Source organism: Strigops habroptila, chromosome 6, assembly GCF_004027225.2.
Source record: "Strigops habroptila isolate Jane chromosome 6, bStrHab1.2.pri, whole genome shotgun sequence".
NCBI lineage: Eukaryota > Metazoa > Chordata > Aves > Psittaciformes > Psittacidae > Strigops > Strigops habroptila.
The window spans coordinates 37,196,115-37,220,887 of NC_044282.2; the positions used below are offsets into that span (position 1 = coordinate 37,196,115).

General features: G+C 37.3%; 3 protein-coding genes across 8 annotated transcripts in view; all 3 read left to right on the forward strand.

The window, feature by feature from the left end:
• The window catches only part of DST (dystonin), a 296,378-nt gene that overhangs the window by 155,809 nt on the left and 115,796 nt on the right, over positions 1-24,773 (forward strand). For all 6 annotated transcript variants that reach the window (XM_032920000.1, XM_032920005.1, XM_032920001.1 and 3 more), the window contains 16 exons: positions 394-489; positions 1,472-1,597; positions 1,990-2,142; positions 2,390-2,544; positions 2,669-2,795; positions 3,898-4,081; positions 5,065-5,222; positions 5,541-5,719; positions 5,931-6,069; positions 6,862-7,055; positions 9,011-9,173; positions 9,851-9,934; positions 10,026-10,133; positions 10,752-10,850; positions 21,403-21,537; positions 24,263-24,351. In XM_032920000.1, coding sequence (XP_032775891.1) covers positions 394-489; positions 1,472-1,597; positions 1,990-2,142; positions 2,390-2,544; positions 2,669-2,795; positions 3,898-4,081; positions 5,065-5,222; positions 5,541-5,719; positions 5,931-6,069; positions 6,862-7,055; positions 9,011-9,173; positions 9,851-9,934; positions 10,026-10,133; positions 10,752-10,850; positions 21,403-21,537; positions 24,263-24,351 — 2,189 coding nt within the window. The remainder of the gene's footprint in view (positions 1-393; positions 490-1,471; positions 1,598-1,989; positions 2,143-2,389; positions 2,545-2,668; positions 2,796-3,897; positions 4,082-5,064; positions 5,223-5,540; positions 5,720-5,930; positions 6,070-6,861; positions 7,056-9,010; positions 9,174-9,850; positions 9,935-10,025; positions 10,134-10,751; positions 10,851-21,402; positions 21,538-24,262; positions 24,352-24,773) is intronic.
• On the forward strand, positions 14,618-17,602 carry LOC115609338 (plectin-like). Its single transcript, XM_032920006.1, has 2 exons — positions 14,618-14,702; positions 14,795-17,602. Exon 2 carries the CDS (start codon positions 14,885-14,887, stop codon positions 17,600-17,602), a length of 2,718 nt encoding a protein of 905 aa, XP_032775897.1. The 5' UTR covers positions 14,618-14,702; positions 14,795-14,884.
• LOC116915270 (plectin-like) lies at positions 16,219-20,632 on the forward strand. Its single transcript, XM_032920007.1, has one exon. It carries the CDS (start codon positions 18,142-18,144, stop codon positions 20,032-20,034), a length of 1,893 nt encoding a protein of 630 aa, XP_032775898.1. The 5' UTR covers positions 16,219-18,141; the 3' UTR covers positions 20,035-20,632.

The window sequence follows — 24,773 nt, forward strand, 5'->3', positions numbered from 1 at the left end:
TTGTCTCCAGGCAAGAATCCAGCTATTTCGATCGAGTAAATAGAGGCACAGAATTGTAGATGAGCTTAGACTGGGGCAACCTCAGAAGATGTAGTCCAGCCCCTGCTTAAAGCAGTGTCAGGGCTTTTACTGGCTGAATTCTGGACATGCCTGAGGATGGTGATTTCACAGCCCCTCTGGGCAAGATTTGTTATGTTTGACTATGCTGTAGGACGGGTTTTTTTCTCACTTCTAATTGGAATTTTCTTTGCTGCAGCTTGCTTTTCCCGGGTGAGGAGCTCAGGTTTAGATGCTTGTGTTTGCTATGTTACTTTTGTGTTTCCCAAATTCTGTAATTGTATGCGTGTTTTAATTTTAATTTCCTTTTACAAAATACATCTCTCTTCCTTAAAGGCCTATAGAGCTGCAATGCAGACACAATGGAGCTGGATTCTTCAGCTCTGTCACTGTGTTGAACAACATTTGAGAGAAAATGCTGCATATTTTGAGGTAAGAAAGGAAATCAATGAGAATGTGAAATGTTTTTAAGTTTTTTCCATAGTCAGAAAGTTCCACCAAACATGCTAGTTGCTGTCTCACAGCTGTTGTAGAATTGACAATTGTCATACTCAATCATTAGATAATAAGCCATGCTCCTGCAGTGTTGCCAGGTCTGTATTGTCTTCACTACAGTTATATCAGTTCACAGCAGATGAAAATACGGCCTGGCGTTTTTTCAGAGTGCCACAGCTGCAAGTAGAGACTCTGAGAACAAAGACATGTTCTCTCCCTGTCATGTACGACTGCCATCAATATAGCTTCTGCAGATGATGTAGAGGGGAGGGTTGGTGATGGCCGAGGGAGAACATATTTAGGTGGCTGTTCTAGGACTACCCAGATAGAAACGGAATGTAAGGGGAAGAAATGGGAATTCTGGATTTAAGAAATGAGGTTTCAGGGACAGATGGGGTGAGGATTATCACGGGACATTTCCCTTCCCAGTTGTGCTTAACCAGGACCCTAGTATGGAGGTGCAGACGCCCATGCAGAATTGCCAAGCGTGGCAGCTCATTTCCCCTCCTGCATGAAATGGTTGCTCCAGGGTGCTTGCTGAATTTTGCAGCTAGTTTGCTGCAGTTTGTAGGCTTTGTCTGTTCTTTACATATGAAAGCAATTGTAATTCTAAGGGAAGTAAGAATCACTTCAGAAAAAATTTTCCATTGCAGGAACAGTAATTAACTAAGGTTCAATAACTGCTGAATTAATTTTGCATGTAGGTAGTACCAAGAATAACTGGTGTTACAGTGTGTGCCTTCTTGAAGAGTACTTTTAGACATGAGATCATGAATAATGTCGTGTGGTGAAGCGGTCATGTCAAGCTACTAGAAAAGATTATTTGTAAAGAGACATCACAAAGAAAAGCTTCATAGTGTAGCTGTTTGTATACTATTTAGCTTGTTTAAAAATAACCGAGATATTTATCTCATCCTAGTTTTTCACTGATGCCAAAGAAGCCATGGACTATTTGAAGAATTTGAAAGACACCATATACAGAAAATACAGTTGTGATAGATCAAGCAGCCTTCATAGGCTGGAAGACCTTGTCCAGGAGTCTATGGTGAGAATTTAAGCATCCTATTAATGCGAGTTACAATTAAACAAGAAATTTGTAGATTATAGTTGAATATAAAAGATGTGTGTTAAAATTATTCTTTTAAAGTGGAGGGGAAAAAATATATTTTTTAGAACTTACACTTAAATAATTGTATCTCTCCATATGAAATTACTTTTGCATAACTTCAAAATGTAGCTTTAATTATTTCTCTATTTTTACAGTCCCAGATGTTGTGGGAAACCAATGGCTTCAGAAGGATACTTGTTCTTGTAAAATGTATTACTTTTAAGAAACACAGTAAAAGAAGTCATGAAAAGAAAAGCTTAACAGGATCAAAGAAGCAGCACTGTACTCTAGCCATCTCTTCTGACGTATTCTTCTCTTAACTGTTTTAGGAAGAAAAAGAACAACTCTTGCAGTATAAAAGCACAGTAGCAGGCCTTGTGGGAAGAGCAAAGGCAATAATTCAGCTGAAGCCAAGGAACCCTGACTGTATACTCAAAACATCCATCCCAATTAAAGCCATCTGTGACTATAGACAAATTGAGGTTAGAAACTTGAATTTCCTCAAATCAATTAGAGATGTGAGAATTAAACTAAAGTTTCATTAATTACCCGGTGAATGTTCCCGGTGAATGCTGGGCTCTAAATTTCTTCCACCCTACTAAACAAGAGCAAATACTTGTGTTGAACATTGGTTTTCTTGTTCTGTTGCTTATTTGTTGACACCATATACAGAAGGGCTTTGTAGAAGTGTTTTGTAATTAAATGATTCTGCTTTTCTGTTAATACTAGATAACTATTTACAAAGATGATGAGTGTATATTAGCAAACAACTCCCATCGTGCTAAATGGAAGGTCATTAGCCCGAGTGGTAATGAGGCCATGGTTCCATCTGTATGCTTTACAGTTCCTCCACCAAACAAAGAAGCGATAGATACAGCTAACAGGTAGGGAGAAAACAAAACATTTTAAAATAATACATTTATATGAAGCTTGGGTTAAAGTAACAACTCTTTTTTCTCTGTTTCATTTGTTACTCTGATCTAAAGTTGGAGTCTTTTTATGTTTCAGGATTGAACAGCAATTTCAGAATGTTCTGGCCCTTTGGCACGAGTCACATGTAAACATGAAGAGTGTGGTGTCCTGGCATTACCTGACAAATGAAATTAAAGCAGTTCGAGCTGGCAATGTTGCCTCGGTATGTGCTATGCCTAGAAAGGGCCTTGTGGCCATTCGCTACAGTACCCAGAAACGTATAATCAACAATTTGCAGCCGTCTTCATCTGCCGTGTGGGAATAGCTGGCGGTGGCCGTGCTGGTTACCACTGTGCAACATTCTGCATTGATCTAAACAGCCATACACAGCTATGTTTGGGGAAGGAGAAGAGAGGTGGCATCATGACAGCTACCTGCAGCTTTATTGTGCTAATCTCTCTAGTCACCTATTTTCAGCAGAGGGACAGGATCTCTCGAAAGCAATGAATTTTGTTCTGCAAGAGTCTACCTTTCTGCATTTATGTTGGAAATATCTGGGGAGATTAGCTTCATGAGGCTAAGATTAATCTTCATGAAACCCCCCCTTATTATTTCCTTGCACTGCAGTTTCTTACGAATGGTTGAACAGCTGTGAAGTGACATTTAGTCTTTCAACTGAACACTCATTCCTTCATAATGCATTTTTTCATTCTTACACATACCTGTAACCTCAAATGTTAAATAACTGGCTAGGATCGATTTATCAGAAATGAAGTAGTGATACAGATCAAAATGCTGTTCTTTCTGGCTCAAACAGTGTGTGAGATCACTGAATTACACAATATTAGATGTATAGCATAATGCTATTTAATATCATAGTGTATTATACAACATTGGTGTATATCTGTCCACAAACTGTTGAAATAGTATTTGCAATACCCAAAATGACATTTTCACTCCTAATTTCCCACTGTTGCTGTTGGAAAGAAGGAATCCGAAATAATTCTTGAAGTGTCCCTACTTGTATGACTTTTGCTGGTTGCTTGTTTTGTTGCTATGTGGCAGTAGATGGAGAAATGGTGCCTGATGTAGGGTTGGCTTAACGCAGTTCATTGCTGGCATTAAAGATGGAAAAGGATTTTATGGTGGGTATAAACTATCTGTTGTCAAGTGGACTCCAACTTAGGAACAAGTAAGCTATCAGAACCTTGATTCTTTGACTTTACCATCTTAGTAATTGGACGATGTTGCTTTTTGATAAAAAGTGTTACAAGGAACTGTGTGAGTCATTGCTGATCCTGCCGTGGGTTTATAATTTGTTGCAGATAAAGACCATGCTGCCAGGTGAACATCAGCAGGTTCTAAGCAATTTGCAGTCCCGCTTTGATGATTTTGTGGAAGATAGCCAGGAGTCCAAGATCTTTACAAGCTCCGATACAGCACAGCTGGAAAGGGAAGTTAATGTTTGCAAGCAATACTATCAAGAGCTTTTGAAATCTGCAGAAAGAGGTAAAACGTAGCTGAGAACAGTAGAAAGATGTCATCAGAAAAGAGATTGTAATTCTTGATTAAACTTCTCTCTGAGTACAAACTCTAGTGAATTACCAATTTTATCATATTTGTATTGTTACTGTCCTGATTCTTCTGAACAGCTAGAGAGCCATCATTTTAAGTGTGCACAATTACATTGTACAGAAGCTTTAAATTTTTTTAACTTTGTATATTGAGCTGTGTAAAAATATTGATGTGTTACGTAATATATAGAGTGCTACAAAAAATTTATATCAAAGAATTTATGCTGTGCATTACACCTCACTGTTTAGTCATGCCTGCCTTGTTTTTGAATGCTGGAAATGCAACTTGCTTACTTTGTTGAGTTCATAAACCAAATTAGAACTTTTTTCACACTGTTAAGACAAGAAAAGTGTCCTAAATATTTTCCGAGCTCCACAGAATACCTGTAGTTACTGCTCTCTTAAATCTGTTTTTAAATACAGTAAGAACAAAAAAACCTCAAATATGTGTTCTGATTTACTGTGAAGTGGCTAATGACTTAAAGAAATAACAGTAGTGCAAAGCTGATTACTGCATTAACATAATTCACTACGCTTAAGGAAAGATGTGCATCTGAGAAAGAGGACTTAAAGAAGTCCTGGAGGTTTACTGTAGTATTGTATCTGATACCAGCTGACTGAAAGAATCAGTCACTGGGTTCAGCAGTTGTCTGCATAGGGGTGATGCCTGTACCTGGAATGGATGTTCAAAGATGTATGCTAATTTTTCATGTCTGAGGAGGTGATCTAATAATAGCTAATATTTAAGGGTTCCTTAAAGTTTGCCTTACAGCCAGAATTCCAATTGGAACTGATGGGGTTTCAGCCAGTTATGAAAAGACCTGTAGAATGGTGACTTTATAAAGCGTTTCATTAGAAGACATGGTGAAAATGACATGATGGCTTTGTTTGCTAACATGTGCATGTTTCTTTCATCAGAGGAGCAGGAAGAATCTGTTTACAATCTGTACATCTCTGAAGTCAGAAATATCAGACTACGGCTGGAGAATTGTGAGGAGCGGTTAATACAGCAGATCCGAACCCCAGTGGAAAGGGATGATGTACATGAAAACTTGGTTAGGATTTCAGAGCAAGAGGTGAGCTCCTGAGAAAGGCTGTTTTACCTAGGAAAAGAGCGTTTTTTTTAAAAGAGATGTATCCAGATCTTTTGAGTGTAGCCAGGAAGGTTTGTGGCTTGAAAAGAGTCAAAGATTAAGCTTGTGTTTGTGAAAAAAGAGATACCAATGAATGACAACCGTTAGTTTCTCTCTTATGCATATGTTTATTTTTTAAAAAATTGATGGCGTTCACATAAGACAAGCAAAGGAGACCAGCCCTCTACTGATTATGATATATAGACTATACATCAAGTTGATGTAGAATAAAAGCACTGTCAATCACCTTTCATTTTACAGGAACTGAAGAAAGAACTGGATCGACTGAAGGATGACTTGAGAGTCATTACAGATAAATGTGAAGAGTTTTTCAGTCAAGCTGCTGGTTCACCTTCAGTCCCTGCTCTGCGCTCTGAGCTCAGTGTTGTTATTCAGAACATGAACCAAGTTTATTCCATGTCTTCCATTTACATAGATAAGTACGTAATAGGCCATCTCCACATATGTTCTAGTTTAGTTCTGTCTTCAAAATAAATTAAAGATATTTGTATGAGAATACTGATCAAGGAAAAGGGAGTTAACATTTTAACATTGTATAAAGGGATACCCAGTGATATGGAAAGGCTGAAAAACAGGTGCATTGAATGTTGTTATTTATGGTTCAGTTAACAGGAGATTACTGTTTTTCAGATTAAAAACGATAAAATTGGTGCTGAAGAACACCCAAGAAGCAGAATTGTTAGTAAAACGCTATGAAACTAAGCTGTGTGAAGAAGAGGCAGTAACAGCTGACAAGAACAATATTGAAAATCTGATGGGTACATTGAAGGTAAGAGTTGGCCGGTACTTTTTCATGAGCAAATTAAAAAAGATAGGAAAATGATCTGTCTTATAACACCTGTTTTAGTTAAGCTGTACTGTATATTATATCAAAAGTTGGCTTATGTATTTGGAGGAAAGTATGTATTAGGATTGACATCTCAGAAAAAAATGAGAGCTTTGGAGTATTAGGAATTGAGTAGTTTGCATGTGCATTCTTGCTGTTAGGAAATGCTTTGAAGTATCTGATCTTCCAAGAGTGGCACTTAATGCTGCCATAAGACTTATTTTTTGACTCTTCAGAAGGTAACATATGCTTATGGTAACATAAATATATTGTTATATAAATGTGCCACAATAACATTCCTGCTGCTGCTACGGTATACTAATCAGGGCTTCCTAGGAGCTTTGGCAGACATCTTTCAGAAAGGGTGAGATTGAAATTCAGCATATACGTCATTTTAATGTTGTAAATAATGAGTAATGCTTTTTTGTTAGGCAGAATGATTGGCATCTAGCTACTGATTTTTTGAAAGCTGTAGTGTATAAGATAAGCATGCTTATTTGCTGTCTGTGTTTTGATCTCTGTGTTGTGGGGGATGCTGTTACTTAGAATTATTTTGTCAGTTCATGTTTGCTAATGAATTGCTTCAGACCAGTGTTTGAGCAACGAGAAGTAAAATACTTGTTTAAATATTTTTTCATTTATTCATTTATACATTTTACTCATGTAAAATACTCATTTATAAAGTAGTGTCATAATTTAGGAGTTATTTACAATTTATCATTTGTCACACACTAGCAATGGAGATCTGAAGTAGATGAGAAAAGACAAGTGTTCCATTCCTTAGAGGATGAACTGCAGAAGGCAAAGATGATCAATGATCAGATGTTTAAAATGCACAAGGAACGTGATCTTGACTTTGACTGGCATAAAGAAAAAGTTGATCAGTTAGCCGAGAGGTGGCAAAACATTCATTCTCAAATTGAAAATAGGTTTGTATAACTTTTTGTTATAATCTCTTCATGTTTTATGCTGATTTTTGTTGGTTCTGAGGAAGAATAATCAGAATCGAATGTTGAAATAGGTCAGAAGAGTTTTCTGAACTGTTCGTGAAATGTACTAAGATAAAGGATTCTTACTTTTTCTGTGCTGTTGACACTGTTGTCTTACTTTTCCATAGGAAATGTCTGTGACTCTTGAGCACCAAAAGATTAACAAGATGTAGAAACTTTATTTTCTTACAACTTAATGAGACACAGTAGAGAGAAATTGTATTTTTTTTTTTCTTTCTAAAAAAAGCCTGCAGAAATGGCTTGCTGTTCTGTGGAAATACCATCTGTTTTCTCCAGTTGATAGGCTAAACTGATGAGCTTACTCATCAGTTATGATTGGATTCATGTTAACTTGCTTTTAATAGCGTAAGTGCTAAGTCTGGAAGTCCTTAGTTTCCATTGACTTCTGTGATAATTTTGTCACAATAACTTTTGGTGAAGTGCCAGTATTTTCTTGTGGTGTAAAACTGTTTCCATGCAGCCTCAATATCCAGTTGAGATGTTGCTCTAAATTCAGCCATAGAAAACCCTAACAAGAGCATTAAAGGTAGTGCTGTTGATATAGAAGTTCATACAACAACCTTTCACATTTTTGTCTTTGTTTTCTAAGGGGTGAATAGCCACTCAGGTGCAATACTGAAGTTGTTCACTTGTAATTAACTAATTTAGTTGTCTCAGTTTAATATTGTTGGAAATTAAAAGGAAGGTGGGTAAAAGCTGACTCATTTAAGCTGACTGCAGAATGGGTAGCTTTAAACCCACCTCAGATTTTTCATTGTTTTATAGCATGACATAACTTAAATGATAAACCAGTAGTTTTATGAGGTACTGAAGTGTCCTTATTTCCTCAGAGAGCAAATGTGAACCACATGCTTTCCTCAGAGGACTATATCCTGAATAGAAGATGCTGAAAAATTACTGTTAATACATAGTGGCTTCTAGTGTCAATAGGACAGATTGCAATAGTTGCAGCATGGAGCTGTAAACAAGCTGCTTTCTGCAAATGTTCGCTCTGCTGCTTGCTAACAGTTTGACACTGATGATCATTATATAAAACATATGTACAAATATTGGCTGCAGTTACCATGATCCTTTCTCTTTTCCATGGTTATTAGCTTTAAAACATGCTAAAGTATGAAATCTGAGCACTGCAGTTTCCTCTGCTCTTTTTCAGTCTCCTTGTGGCATCTTTAGAACAGGGCTAGAGTGGTTAAAAGTATTCATTCCGAGTCAAACTATAAAAAATTGTTTAATAAGTATGCTTATCCTGCAGTGTTTTGAAGTGGTCATGTTCATATGATCTTTGAAGTAATGGTGTAAGGAAAGAAAAACTGTCAGTGTTCTCATCATCATGGAAACAACTTTCAAGAAAAACACAGCACTCTCGGGCCAAAACAGATTTAAAAATGGACTTACAGGATCAGTTGCTTTTGCACTTTAGAATAATGAAAGGCTTTAGTTTTAGTGTAACTCCTGTGGTTTTGTGGGAGGCACAGAGTGTGGTGAACAACTACTCAACTCCAGCACATCACACTCCTCTCTGGTTCACATAGGTCACATTTGAAATACTCTCACTTCTTATAACAGAATTAATGGCTTTTGCAGAGCCTCCTCTCTTGCTTGGGGTTTCCTGTGCTCATGGAGTTTCAAGCAGTTCAGCTCACTAATGAGGGATATATGCAGAGTTTCCTCTGTAGTAGGATCTCTGCTGGGAATCTTGGTGTGTGAGAAGTTAAATTACTGTTCAGTTAGTGTTATTTTAGTATCCTTATAGTGTGAGCTATAGCAGACCTAAAGCATCCAAAGCCTTTAAAGCTCTATTTGGTTTAGTGTTGTACTTTTTGTCTTTAATATTCCTCTTCTCCCCTTTGGCTTATCTTCTAAAATAAAATCAGGTTGCGTGACTTAGAAGGTATTAATAAATCTCTGAAGTATTACAAAGATACTTACAATTCTTTGGACACTTGGATTCAACAAGTGGAAGATACTCAGCGAAAGATTCAAGAAATCCATCCTGAAAATAGCAAAGCATTGGCTAAACAGTTGAACCAGCATAAGGTATGAAAAAGATTTCATTGTAGGAAAGTAACGAAGAATGACCAGATAATTAAAACATCAGTTTAATACAGTGCTGTCAGTCACATTTCTTGATATGGGGTTCTTATATCCCTCAGCCCTTAAATTGTAAAAATTCTAAGTCATTGCCAGCTTTTATGGTTTTATATTTATAATGCAGCTAGCATCATGTATATATCATTCACTAACTATTGCCTTTTTATAGATGAGATTGTTTTGGTCCTCAAATCTGTGAGAAGAGTAAAACCTTGCAGAGTAACTAAAATTCTGGACTCTACTTATGACATCATTTTTTATTCAATACTGCTCTTGGTATTTATGGATATAGAAATATTTTCCTGGAAGCAGAGCTAAACTCAGTGACTGTCTGCTGCAAGAAGGAAATGCAGCTTAAATAAGAGACAGAATAACAAATTATATGCATTATGTGTTATACTCCTGATTTAATTTTAAATTCACTCACCGGCTATTAAACCTGGCAGTTTTTTTTCACTGCTTCTGTAATGTAAGCCTGACAAAGCCCAGGACGTAGGTTTCACCATATGTACACACATGGAAATGAGCATATTATGTAAATTTTATGATGTCAGATAAAGTAGAAATGCTAATAATAATAGTAATAACTCTTTAAGATAAAGATGTAGATTAATTTTTTACAGATGCTGGTTTCTGAGATTGAAATGAAACAAAGCAAGGTAGATGAATGCCAGAAGTATTCAGAACAATACTCAGCTGCTGTGAAGGTAATAAATAATGTCATACTTAGAATCCTTTTTTTAAAGTGTCAGTATCATGTGGAATGCCAATCATTTTGCATATTTTCTCTTTTTGCAGGACTATGAGTTGCAGACTATGACCTACAGAGCTATGGTTGACTCCCAACAAAAATCTCCAGTAAAACGCAGAAGAATGCAAAGCTCATCAGATTTCATTATTCAAGAGGTAAATGGGTATCTTATGACAGGAAAACATGGGGGATTTGAGTCTTTGCTTTAAACAGAATAAACACAAGAATGAGATTTAGGATTTATTAGTGATTAAATAGCATAGCCCAAGCAGATTATTTTTTTCTCTATAGGTATGTGATGTGATAAGTGTTGGTCATTATGCAGTATCTGGATAATGAGACAGTGTATTGCTGTTGAATTATAAAAAAGCTATATGAGAGATGTACCTTAGTAAAAGTGTTTAGAACTATATCTGGGTTGGATCTTGATAAATATGTCTCCCTGCTAACTGTTAGAGAGAGGAACAGTGACCAGCACTATTTGCCCCCCTTATAACCTGTTCTTACAGGGAGAGAAGAATCAAGTGACTGTGAAGTCAAAACATTGTTTTCTGTTTTTTCTCCTTATGGCTATCCTCATAGATTCTTAGGATTTATTTATGCAAGTGCACTCTGTTGATGGCATTCAACTTTGGAATCAAGAGTAGGACTTTGGATTCCACAGTTAGGATTTTGGAATCAAAATCGGGATGGAGTCTAGAGTAGTGTTTATCACTTCTTTGAAGGATAATGTGTTTCCCTCTATCTCTCCCCACCTCTTTGTTTCTCTGCAGTTCATGGATTTAAGGACTCGTTATACTGCCTTAGTGACCTTGATGACACAATACATTAAGTTTGCAGGTGACTCTTTGAAAAGACTGGAAGAGGAAGAGGTAGGTCATCCCCTGGCAGCCAACCAAGCAAAAATAACAGCTAGGTGTATGAAGAGCAATATACCTGTTGGAATTACTCACAAAGTTAGCACCAGATATGAAAGACTAAAATTCCTTGTACAGGTGGATAGGAGTGTTAAATTATGCCATTAACATTCAGATAAGCAAAATCCTATACCATGCATGCATTTTACCAGTTCTTCCAGCTAGAAGGATCATATGAGTCACTAAATTCTGATGGAGATGTAGTTGCATATAGTACATTTTAACATGTTCATATTTTAGGGCTTGATCTTTTGGATAAATGCTGACATTAAGATGAGGGCAACCTTAGTGTGCATGCGCTGTTGATCTTCTATCCAGGCCTTAATACTCCATAGTGTGCATTCTGCTCCACTTAACAACATATAAGGAAGATCTTTAAACAGGGAGGTGTGATGCCCTCTCAATTAATTTCTGAAGTTTCTTTGACATGTTTAGATATTTTCTTCCTTCTACCTTTCTACTGCATCGATTCCTTGGGCTCAGACAGTGTTTTATTTATGCTTAGGGTTGAATCTTAGTAACAAGAGTAGGTTACTGAAATCAAGCAGAAAAATTACTCAAAATACACGCCTGCTGCAGAGTCAACCTTCCAAATAATTGAGAAGAAAATACTTTCAAAATCTTCACTTTCTCTTGAAATGTTTCTCTCCAAAAGAGATTATATAGTCATTCTTTAAACAAATCAAAAAATGAATAGTCCTTTTCAAAGGAGGAATGATATTTTTATTTTCTTCTGGGATGACCTCTGAAGTCTGTGATTGTTCCAAGATTTTTCTTCCATGCCAATCTTTCTTCCTAACTCTCAGAAATAGCATTAAGAATGCATGGAATAAGGAAAAAATAAGATGCTTTCCATGATCTCTCAGTTTATTCCATGTGCTGTCATGCTTGGGGCTTACCAGAGGAGTGAACTCCAGCAACCTGTGAAGTCAGCTGAAATCTTTCAACGTTTGGAATGTAATGAAGCTGTTGAATTTGGAGAGGAAAATGCATCTAATGAAAGCATGATGGATGTGGAATATTTGCAAAAAGATAATTCTTCCAGTATTCCTGAACACACAGAAAATAAGTTGGAAATGGACAGAAGAAAGTTAGATGTAAGCAGATATGATGAAATCAAACCTGGTAGAACATTGAAGCAAATTTTAACTTTCAGTGGTCAAGAAAGTAGCATTAGTGGCAATAGTGAAAAAAAGCTACATACAGAGCAAGAGAATTTACTGGGTTTTGGTAATCAAATTAAAGAAGAAAATTATAGAAAAGGTTGTTTTGTTTCAACTGAGATTTGTGTGAGTGTGAGTAGCAGTCCTTGTGAAATGTTAAATGAGCAAATTCTTAATGGAGAGAGACACAAAACAGGGGGAGTATCAAAGTTGCCTGAAGTGGTAATGATACACAAAACCACAGGAAAAGATTTTTCAGGAAAGTCAGGGAGTGACGTTTTGACAAAGGAAGAATGTGAGATGCAATCGGAAAGTAATTTTGAGCTAACAGTGAAGATAAGTGAAGTTACTCCAAAAACTGGAAAGCGTGCCCTGGACAAGCAGCAGGATTTTTCACCAAGAGTTCATTTTGAACGTCAGCATAAAGAACATTGCTTTGCAGAAAGTAATAGCCATAATACTTTAGACTCTGAAGACAGAGAGTTTCAAATGTGTGGTGAAAGGGATGCAATACCTTTGGAGAAAGTTGCATCTTCTTTCAGAGAGGTGGCAGCGCACAAGGGAAGTGAAAAAACAAAGTTAGATTTGCAATCTGTGAGCAATCCAGGCTTTTCTGGTGGTGTTGAAAGGTATACAAACAAACTGCACAGAGCATCTCTGGATAAAAGTTACTTCATAGCAGAAAACAAAATCCTACAAAAATCAAATTTAAATCCAAATGAAGCCAAGAGTACAATGCAAGAAATTTTGCCTGTCTCTTCAGGAAAAATTTTGGAGAATAGGTATGCAACACAAGTCTCTGAATCGTATCAGTTAGATTTTGAAGTGTCACCAGTGCAGAATGATCCAAGTTTAGGGACAGAATTGTTAGGAAGTGCTGGTGATTTAAATGCAAATACAGCCCCCTCAGAAATAATTTCTGAAGGAGAGGATTATTTTCCATTATCAGAACATGGATTAGCAAAAAAGTTTTTGAGTCACAATGAGAAAGGAAGTGAGAAGAAGATATCACAGACTAACATTTATGGTTTGGACAACATGAGTATAAGTGGGAATAAGCTGAGTGTAGAACACAGCTTAGAACAGGGCCAGAAATATAAAGATTTATTGCTAGTTGCAGAAAGGGACAATAGAGATAAGGGCCATAGCACAAAGGGACCTGGGAAAAACACTGAACTCCAGAAAACATCCTGTGAAAAAGCAGAGAAAAAAGCCTCACTTGAAAAAAAAGAAAAGCAAAAAAAAAGAGACAATGACAATGAAGAGAAAAGGAGCACAACTAATATTAAGGTACCAGAGTTTTTATGCAATGAAAATGAAACAGTTAATTTAACAATGATTCTAAACCAACACAAATCAACATCTGAATCTCATAATATGTCAAGGTCAAGTGATTTAAAATTGATTGAACAGAATTTAAACTAAAAATATGCTAATGATCTGTTAATTACTGTGCATTTTGTGATCCCTAAATTTTTTAAGTTCTTATAAATTTATTTTTATGTTTATTTTGTATTACTGTTTAATTACCATCTTTTCTCCACCCAGCTGATGCTCAGCCATGTTCATTAGAAATAATGAAAGCTAACAAGATATAGTTTGTGACTGTATTTTTATTTTAGTTCTCGATTTTCAAGCACATTAGATTTTGTATATATGGGAGCATAAAGAAGATCTGATAAGAAACCAATTTAAATGTTTTGTATCTGTTGAGGTCTGTTCAAAATTGTGACATGGGGAAATACGGAGAGGAACTGAAGAAGCTGCCTTTGCATTAGCCTTTTAGGAAATGTTTTGTGTATCATATGAAAAATAAGTAAATGTGGCAAATTTGAACTAACCCAACATGTTGTTGATTTGAAAATGTTGCTATAATTACCCTTCATGCCATGTTTGTATGATCATAGGAATATAGGTGTGTTCTTAGTTCATGTTAGCTCACATTTGGTAACTAACACCGTAACAGTGCTAATGAAGACGAGGTATGTATAGTTTCAACCATATTATTTCTGGTGAATACACATCTTGTATGAGTTTCCCTTGATCTGCCAGCATATGGAGACTACTGGCTGACTGGTTTTCACTAGGATTTTCCAAATTACCATGTTTATACTTCTAACTGTGTCTACACTGCAGAGTAGCTGTGCTCTTACCAGTGCCCCGGCTGAGCCAGTGGAGGCACTGGGACTGTGGAACACACTACAAAGCATAGGTGTGCTGCAGTTTAGATACTTCGCTCTCTGGAGCTGGTGCATCTTGGCTGTAGCTCTCTGTATTGCTTTGCTTCTTGGATGGGATTTCCAAACTTCTCTTGTGTGATTTTTGCTTGCAAGCATAAAATCCTTCTCTTAATTCTTACTGAACTGATGCAGAAATGGTAGGCCACTTTTGCCTTGGGAATTCTTGTGCATAGTGTTTGGCTCAGTGTTTGCTCTACCTATTTGTTTGGAGATAAAGCATATGCAAGCTGTTGTCTGACGCTGCTTACCGCTAGGAGGCACCTGACTGCAGTGAAAGGCTTCAGGACTTCCTCACTTTGTGGATCTTTATGAAGGCTTTCATATTTGGCTAATGGTAGCTTCCTGAAGCCTGATGGTGGTGGGAACTGCTCATCCTACTTTCTGGACGTACCGTATATATATGAGTAAGTATTTTCCATTCTGCTTTTCAAAGAGCCTAACATTTCAGATGCTGTATTACAAAAAGTACATATCAACATATCTCATTCTTCTACAGATTTTGAAGAATAAGGAAGCATCAGTGCGTGAGGCATATTCAGATCTAAAGGCACAGCAAAATAGCACAATTGATGAGAACAGAAAACTCATGGGAAAGGTAAAAAACCTTGAGCAGATGTTGGAGGATGTGAAGAAACAAAAATTCCAAGTGGAACAGGAGCTTCCTAGACTTAAGGAAGCTGCAGAAAAAGAGCGGAAGAAGCAGCAAAAGGACATGGAAGAGATCCGTCTTCAGAAGACCAGGGCTGAGCAAGAGGCAAAACAGTGTCGTAGGGATCTAGAGAACATTGAGAAAGAGAAAGCAGATGCAGAGGAGGAGTTGGAGCATGTAAGGCAGCTCATTTTGCAGGCAGAGACTCAAAGAAGTATACTGGAAGAAAACCTTCGTGCTTTTCGAAATCAAATAGAAGAAAGCGCCTTTACCAGAAGAAACCTTGAAGAGCATCTAAGAAGAAAAGATACTAATCTTCATGATTTAGAGCAACAAAAAAGAAAATTAATGGAAGAGCTGAAGAAAAAAACAGAAGGAGAGGAGAAATTTATGAAACTGATAAAGCAAATGGAACAAGACCTTGAATTTAAAGGGAGCCTATTGGAAATAAAGATGCAAGAGAGAGAGAAGACTGAAGCCAGAGGGAAAGTCGTTGAAGGCAGGTACTCTGTAACTAGAGAAACTTCCCTGCCAACTTTGACAGCTGGGCAAGGCAGCCAGTGTAGGACTGATTCTGAAATTACAAGTTTCCAGAAGAAGCAAGAAGCCAGAAAGGTAGAAGAGTTTAAACAAAAGGTAGATGAGCTAATCCTTGCTAACAGGAAAGCTGATAAAACTATTAAAGACCTGAAATATGAACTGAATGAAATTGAGCTTCAGAAATCGTCAACAGAAGAAAAGTCTCGTTTATTAAAAGAAAAACTAGACAAAGTCAATAGTGAACTTAAATGCCTAAAAATCAAGTTGGAGGAAAAAGACCAAGTAGAGCAGGGATATTTGCAACGGCTGAAAGAACTGGACAAGCAACTACATAGAACCACAGATAAAGCTGAAGAGGTGATGCAAGAAGCTATAGATCTTAAGAAAATTAAGATGAACTATCAGGAGGAGCTGAAATCCCTTCAGCAAGAAAAGGCACAATTAAAAAGAGAAGTAGAGGAACTAACTAGGTCAAAGACAAAAAGTGAAATCACTATCAAACATTTAAATTCACAAATCTGTTCTCTTCAAAAAGAGAAGCTGGCAGCTGAACACAAAACACAGTCATGCAAAGGAGAAGCAAATAATCTTCAAGACCAATATGAGAAAATTCAAGAACAGTTGCTTCAAAAAACAAAAGTAGAGAAAGAAAACCAGCAGGAAATTCAGATGCTGAAGAATGAATTAGCCAAAAGTAATCAGGTGTCAGAAACATTGAAACGAAAGATAGAAGACCTTAATAAATGGAACACTGACACAAAACTACTGATGAAGCAAATTCAGTCTGAATCGGAGAAGATGACTTTGGAAAAACAAAGTATTCAGAGAAAAAATGATGCATTAAAATCCCTAGCAGATGGTTTCAAAGAACAACTGCATACAACAAATGAACAATTGCACAAACAAACAATAATGGAGCAAGAATTCATATGTAAAATCAAAAGCCTAGAAGTCGATCTAGCAAAAGCAAAAGATGTAGCTAATGAATATAAACAAAAATGCGATAAACAAAATGCTTCCACCCTAACCACTGACCGGGAGGTTAAAAATCTAAATGCCCAAATAAATGCTCTAACTATGGAAAAGAGATTGAGTGAGCAGAAGATACAACTACAACAAGCTCATATACAAGAGCTAAGTAGTAAATTAAAAAAATTACAGGATGAACTCCATCAAAAGACTCTGGATGAACAAATGGCACGCAAGATGATGATTCTGTTTCAGGAAGAATCCATTAAATTTAAACACTCTGCAGAGGAATTTAGGAAAAAAGTTGAAAAATTACTGGAATCCCATAGCATCACAGAAAAGGATATTTCTGACATAAAACTAGAATGTGTTGCTCTTCAGCAGGAAAAGCATATGGCTGAGGAAAACATCATGCTGTACAAGGTACAGATGGAAGATCTGCAAGAAAGGCTTAAAAAATGTCATGAACAACTACAGCAAGGGAAGCAGGCTGAAATGGACTATCAGCAGAAGTGCAGGAGACTTGAAGAAGAATTGGAAGCACAGAAGCGCATGGTTGAGAGCTTGAAACAGAAAATGGATCTGCAGCTCAGAGAGAGTGAACATAGGTTTCTTTTGTTTCAGAATGAAGTTCACCAAAATAATAAACTTCAAGATTGTGGATTCAAACTGAGCTGTGAGAGAAGAGGGAATGATTTCAATTACCTGAGTGACACCACAGCTCGAGAGTTTGAGCAGCTTCCTCCACATGCAAAACCTAGCTCACCTTTGTTAAGGCAGAAGCAGGAGAGACCAGGTTTTAAATCTGATCAGATAGAAGGAAATACATTGTACATGAGTGCTGATGATAGGATGCCGAGAGAGGTGGAGTTCCAGATGTCAAGAATAAACCAATCGGGAGAAGAAAATTCAAGCCCACAATCTTTTACGGAGTTGATTTCTCAAACGAGTACACACTTTGAGATAACTTTCGATAAAGGAAGCCAAATATCTGGAACATCTGAATGGGATACATTGAGAAACAGGAACCTACACAGTTCCAGACAAACTATTAGACATGGAGAAGACATGAAACATGAATTGGGAGTGGTAAAACTGCATCCCTTGGAGGTACACACTACCTTTTGTGAGGGTTTGCCTTTCTAGTGCTGGTTTTTACTAGGCTATTTGGTTGGTTTTAGTTATACTTTATCACTATTCTGTATTCTCTCTAATGTTTCTTGCCTTGGTGAAGGGAACCCCTTCATTCTTACATGACACAAAAAACTTTTTATTAGACATTTGTAACAGGTTTGTTAATATCTAAGAAAAACATCATTTTAAAAGTTTATGTTGGAAATAGGAATTCACATATACCATTGTATCATTTTTGGTCAAAATAAGCTTTGATTAACAGTGCTAAGTTCATATAGTAACAAACAACAGTTGTTGCTTAGTCTAGTCATGTTCCTGTTATTGAATAAGTATTTGAAATGGCAAATGCACTTTAATACTGTAGCTATCTATATTTCTCTGCTCTCCAATGCTCGTAGCAATTCTCCTTTCTGATTTACGTTCAGATTCTCCCTTTTGTTTCTCTGGTGGTGGATTTAGGAGTATATTATGTACAGCATAGTTCTGCAGATGTATTTCTCACTGTGTCAAAAAATTCCTATTTACAGATAGTGAAGAACAAGCAATATGACATGCATGTTGAAGTCACAACATTAAACCAAGAAAATGACAAGACTTTTGGTAATGAAGAGAGAATGCTTGAGGGATACAAAACATCCGAAAGGTTTAGGAAAGAAGACTTTGCAAAGTTGAGCTCTTTCTTAGGGAGAGAGAGTTTGAAAACTGTTGACGATGCTACTCAGTTGGAGTATTTCACGGAGGAATATGATAATATTAAATTTCAAGGTCTCCGACATGATGTAACTGCCAGACAGTTGATCGAAGTTAAACTTCTAGACAGGCTCACAGTTGAGCAGCTTCTCTCAGGGCAGAAAACTATTGATGAGGTTCAGAAAAGTCTTGAAAAATTTTTAACTAAACCCACAGCTATAGCTGGGCTGTACCTTGAATCCAGCAAAGAGATACTCTCTTTTGCTGCAGCAGCAAAAAGAAGAATCATAGGAAAAGCACTGGCATTAGCGTTATTAGAGGCCCAAGCAGCTACTGGTTTTATCATTGATCCCACAACAGGTCAGAAATTCTCTGTTGATGATTCGGTTATTAGAGGGCTTGCAGATACTGAATTCAAGAGTAGACTGCATGAGGCAGAGAAAGCTGTTTTGGGCTATTGCTGTTCTGGGAAAGTGATGTCTGTGTATCAGGCTATGGAAGCTCGACTCTTAGAAAGACAAAAAGGTAAAAATATCCTCGAGGCTCAGATTGCAAGCGGGGGAGTCATTGATCCTGTAAGAAGTGTCCGTGTGCCTCCAGAAACCGCGGTGCAGCTCGGTTTGCTTAATAATACAACTTTAAAATTTCTGCATGAACCTTCTAGTAATGCAAAATGTTTTCACAATCCAAACAACAGGAAAGCAATGTACTACTGTGATCTGCTGAAAATGTGTTTATTTAGTGTAAGCGGTAAATGCTTTCTGCTTCCAGTTGGTGAAAGGAAAATAAGCAGCCCATCAGCAGAGAAAAGTCATAAAATTTCTGTGGTAGATGTCGAAACAGGAGCTGAAATGACTTCATATGAGGCCTATCAAAAAAATTGTGTTGATAAAGCTACATATCTTGAGCTTTCAAAACAGGAATTTGATTGGAGGGAGTCAACGTGTTTTGACTCTGATGGGAATTCTTTTCTTTTGCTTACAGATCTTAAAACTGGTGTACAGTTTAATATCGAGGAGACCTTAAATCAGGGTAGAATTGGCAGAGCATTAGTCAATAAATATAAGGAGGGTTTAATCACAGCTAATGAGTTCGGTGATATTTTAGCTAGCAGTTCACAGCCAAATAAAGATTTAAACAGTCCTGTTGCAGGGTTCTGGCTTTCTGAAACCAATGAAAGAATTCCAGTCTTAAAAGCCTCACGGAAAAACTTGGTAGATAGGGTTACTGCCCTCCGATGCCTTGAAGCTCAGGTTGGTACAGGAGGCATAATTGATCCGTTTACTGGGAAAAAGTACAGTGTTTCAGAAGCTTTGCAAAGGGAGTTAATCGATGATGGATGTGTCAAGCACATGCAGCAGTGTGAACTGATCTTCACTGGGATCATTCACCCTGTAAAGAACACAGTAACGTCAGCTGTTGAAGCTATGAACTTAAATGCTGTAGACAAAGAAATGGGCATGCGCTGCCTGGAGTATCAGTATTTGACTGGTGGGTTGATAGATCCAAAGTCTCATTCCAGATTGACAATGGAAAATGCAATCAAGAATGGTATTATTGATGCTGTCACAGCTACAAAGATGAAAGATGAAAAATTGCATGTTAAAGTTTTAACATGCCCCAAAACAAAGAAGAAGATAACCTACAAAGAAGCTTTAGAGAGAGCTGTTTTTGATTGCCACACTGGGCTGCGACTGTTAGAAGCAGCTCAGCCCATGAAAACGGGAATTTCCAGTCTTTACTATAATTCATAATGGAATAAAGATATTAGTAGTCATTTTGGAGCCTGCTTTAAAACCCATTCAAGTCATGAAAAAAAATCTCTGGTGGCCTTATGGAAAACCATAAATGGTGGTTTTTAAAGTAATCATGAATTACTGTAAAACTAATTAGTGCAAACCACTGATTAGTATAAAGCACTAAAACTGGAATTAGATATTACTTGTTAGAAAGTTGAAATGTATAGATAAACTTAGGCAGATTCATAATTTCAAAATGCAGAGTATATGTTCAGTCTTTACCTGAAGGCCTTGTCTGACATGAAGGTAGTGTACGTGAGAAGTTATACTGAGGTTGGTGCAGTTAACATTAATGCAAAATGGGTAGATTTAGGTGAGACAAGAATCAGATTCTCATATTAAAAATGGAAAGGGATTTCCCGCTTTGCAAATGATCACAGTGCAGTATTTCATGTGACCTGATACTTAATTTAATACTGCAAATCAGTTTGCAGACATCATTTCTTGTACGAAAGTGGCAGTAAAGCATACAAGGGTTAAATCTGCAGTCCAGTAACTATGTATACATAAGTAATTTTTCTCACACTGGTATTCCATTCATTTTAGTGCGCTACTCACATCATAAAGTTAAATATCCCAATTTTTTCTTACTTCAGGTAACTTTTTTATTTAGAATTGTTTTCATGCTCTAGTGGGCAAATGAGTTACAATTACATATCAAATTAAAATCCATTAAAATAAAATGTCTTCATTTTTACTTCTGATACATGGAAGGGTTTAAGTATGTTTTCTAAGTATTGATGAATTTTAAACTACTAACAGATTGTACCACTGTAAAAAGAAATGTACTTTCCTATGCAGAAAGAGATTAAATGTCTCAGTATTTTACTTTTATTGTTCTTATTTCTGTAGACATAAAAGCAATGTATTCTTCTTACTTGTAATTTAGTAATCCGTGTGCATAGACTGCAAAATTGTGATATCCTGTGCTCGCTGTACACATTCGCACCTGAGGGTAATGCAAAGGCAGCAATTCAAAGATGCTTTATATGCAGATGCTTGGATTTTATCTGCTGAGTAATGGCTGGGAAGCTATGCTTTTTCTTAATATCAGTTCTTTTTAAATGAATGTACATGCGTATGAATAAGCACCATAATCATAATTACAAATCATTTAAGGAATTATTTTGTTCATGTCTATAATTATGTGGCATTTTTGTTCATACATCAAAGTGTCAGTGATGCATGTAGTGAAAAATAAAAAGAAATCATTTGATGTTTATGTGATAATATTGCCATTGTGATAGAATTATGTTTCTGTGGACATTACTGTTAAATATTCCAAGAATTTACATGTTTTTTATAATTCGTGGTGCTTATCAGAAATCAATGGAAGAAGAAAAGAAGGAACATGTTGAGAAAGCTGGGGATTTACTGAAATGGGTGTCAAACCTCAGCAAGACACTCAGCAAGGAAGAAGGAGAAAAGCCTGAAAAGACAGATTTGCCTAAGCAGCAGGTACACAGATGTCTTCTGGTAAAATACCACTTCCTCTTTTTAGGTTTTTGTGTCGATTAAAATGACAAAATACACACTCCACATTTTACTAAAGATGTAGTTTCACATTTGGCTGTGAGTGGGGGGTTGGGTAAATCAGAGAATCGTAGAATGGTTGGAAAGGACCTTAAGATCATCTAGTTCCATACCCCATTGCCATAGGCAGGGACACCTCACACAAGACCATGTTGCCCAAGGCTCTGTCCAACCTGGCCTTGAACGTTGCCAGGGACAGAGCATTTACCAGTTCTTTGGGCAACTTCTTCTAGTGCCTCACCACCCTCACAGTAAAGAACTTCTTCCTTATAGCTAACCTGAACTTCCCAATGAACATCAGTGTTTAGGGACACAAACATCTTATTCAGGAAGAAGCACAAGCTGCTTTTTACAGGCTTGGTGTGTGACGCTACACAATGTCAGTTTAGGGAAACTAGACTCTGCACCCCATAACTCCACCTTTGTTAGAGGGACACTGCATCCTGGGAGGATGGCGTTTCATAGGTCTTACTCCTTGTCCTGAAATACTTCAGTGAATAAGATGGTAACTTCTACCCTGGCACCAGGAAAGAGAAAGGTGGCAGGAGGGGCCTGAGGGCCAGGTTTCTCTCTAGTTGCTTTTAAAAAGTTATTCTGAGGGGTCTCTAACAGGATTATCAAAAAGCCTGCTGTTTTAGGGAATTCAGCAGGTGTCAACTGAGAGCCCTCTTTATTATCACACTAATCCACAGGCTGCTGGAGTGGCCCATCTTGACACCTTTTGTATTTAACCCATACATGATTGTTGTGTTCACTTGCAATTCTGACCATAGATTTCCATCTGTGAAGTTTCCTATCATTTTCAACAGCTCCCCTGCTGTCCCATAAAATAGATTTGTGACACCTAAAAAGATTTCAGTAGGTGAAGGTCTACCTGCACGCTGAGCAGCAGAGGGACGGAGCAGTGTCTTGTCCACATCCCTCACTACAGGGCTGGATGTGTGGTCATGCAAACATGACTTTGCCCCTCCTTGGCGGCCTGTTTCTGGTGTTCTATTCTGGTCACACATGCTGGTGCCAATTAGAGCCACTGAAGCAGCATGTGCATAAATAAAGCTTGCTGTCAGGCAGGTCAGCAGTCCTGCAGTCTTGATGGCCACTGGTCCCATCACAGTGCTTGTTCATAGGGGACCAGTGCTAGTTCTGTTACTGAGTTTGTTCCTGTATCTATAGGAGGAAGTAACCTTGTATTTGAACATGTTCATTGGTAAATCACTAGTAGGACCCGGATTTGCAAAAACATTGAACACTGGTCTTTTTCTGTCCTTGTTAATGACAACAGTGCAAATCTTTGTTAGCGTTGGGCCAGTGCTCAGCTCCTTAGAGCATCTCGGCTTACCACAGCAACTATAGGTGGCATCTTCCCTGCCCAGCCTGACCCCTCAGTGAGTAACCTGTGAGTTAGCTGTCTTGGCTTCCTCTGGCCTACCGGAGATGGGTGTTTGCTGAGGGTGTTTCCTTCCCTTGTGAAACAGCCCTGCAAGATAGCAGCACCTTCCAGAGGTGTCTGATTTCGTGTCTCCAGTGACAGGTGCTGTGGCAGGTTTTGTAGAAACATGTACATTTTATAGCTAATGTTATCTGAAATACATTTCACATGGAGGACTGGGGTTGCTATAGTGTGTAAGCATAGACTGGGCGAAGCTGGTGCCAGTAACAGCAGAGCTCACACAGCAGCTGCAGTGACACCAGTTCCCCAAGTGACACATGGCTCCATGTGCTACCTCAGCTTGCACACATTGTCTTCTTGTGTAGTACACACAGTGCTTGCTCTCTTGGTTTCTGTCCAAGCAGCACAAGTGGTGGGATTGTGGCTTGCTGGTGGTGATTGCGAAGGGAGACTGTTCAAGAACATGTTCAGGCCCTTTGACACAAGGCACATGGGGACAAAACTGGTTGTGTCCAGACCCACATGAACATAGGGCCCAAGCACCTTGCTAGAATTGTCTTAGCACTTATGTCAAATATATCTCAGGCTTGCTAGTAAGTGTATAAGTTGTAGACTCCCCTTCGATAATTTGCCCCTATTCATCCTAAATGAATGCTTTTCTTTGAAGAGACTGCAGACAGTTTCTCAGAGAAGTTAGAAGATTAAATTCTTGCAGGTTCTGCTGCCAGAACAAGTGCTTTAGTGGGGATAACACAGAAATAATAGCAGGGAGAATATTAATAAATAATTCATTTTTTTCCAAGTATCTGATACTTCGTTTGTCATTGAATTTCATGAAGGTTTGTGGCTGTCTGTTATGGTTTTTGTTTTAAAATTATCTCTCATTTTGGTGAGCAACATTTTGAACACATATCTACATAAAGCTGCTTTAAACTGTGCAAACTATAATAAATGGTTTTAAATTATTCATTAATTTCAGACAAATAACATGTTAAATTCTATTTGTTTCACTCAGTAGTTTTATAATACAAACAGCTTATTTAACCAAAAGATATAGCACAATGACTTATGTGTATGTAAATGATACAATTCCTTAATAATTAATATTGCTCTAAGAATAGCTGGTTTAAAAAAAACCAAATTCTTATATTATTGAGTCTAGTCCTAGAGTTCTAGGGTAGAAATACTATGTTGTTTGTTTGGTTTTCTTGTTATAGCTGCGCATAATTAAGTCTTGAACACGGATTGTTTATTTTTCAGATTTCCCTGCATGAAATGTCAACCAAGAAAGAACAAATTGCTGAAGCTCTGCAGACTACACAGTCATTTTTAGCTAAGCACAGTGACAAGTATGCAATTTTTTATTGTTCAAATAATGTAAATAAATTGAATCAGTTTGCTTAAAAAGAAATCATATCCTCATCTTACAGTTCCAGTTACTTTTCATGTACGAATGTGGTTTTTTCCGTAATTTTATAATTTTGTCTTCCCATTATGGGAAACTTCATGTAGTTCTGTTTATTTCAAGAATTTGGCTAGGTTTATATACCTCTGGTCGGCTTAAAAAACATTAAACAATAATTTTAATCTGAAGTCAAAATAATTAACAAATTAATAGTAAATTAGTACTTGAACTGTATGTCACAAGTTTGTTTCATCTGTGTCTGAAATCAGAGTGTTTAAGATACTAAATTGCTGAGGTATCTTATGACTCCTTGCTAGCTGTTATCTGTCTTAACTGGTAATCAGTAGGCAAAGGCACATGGAAAGG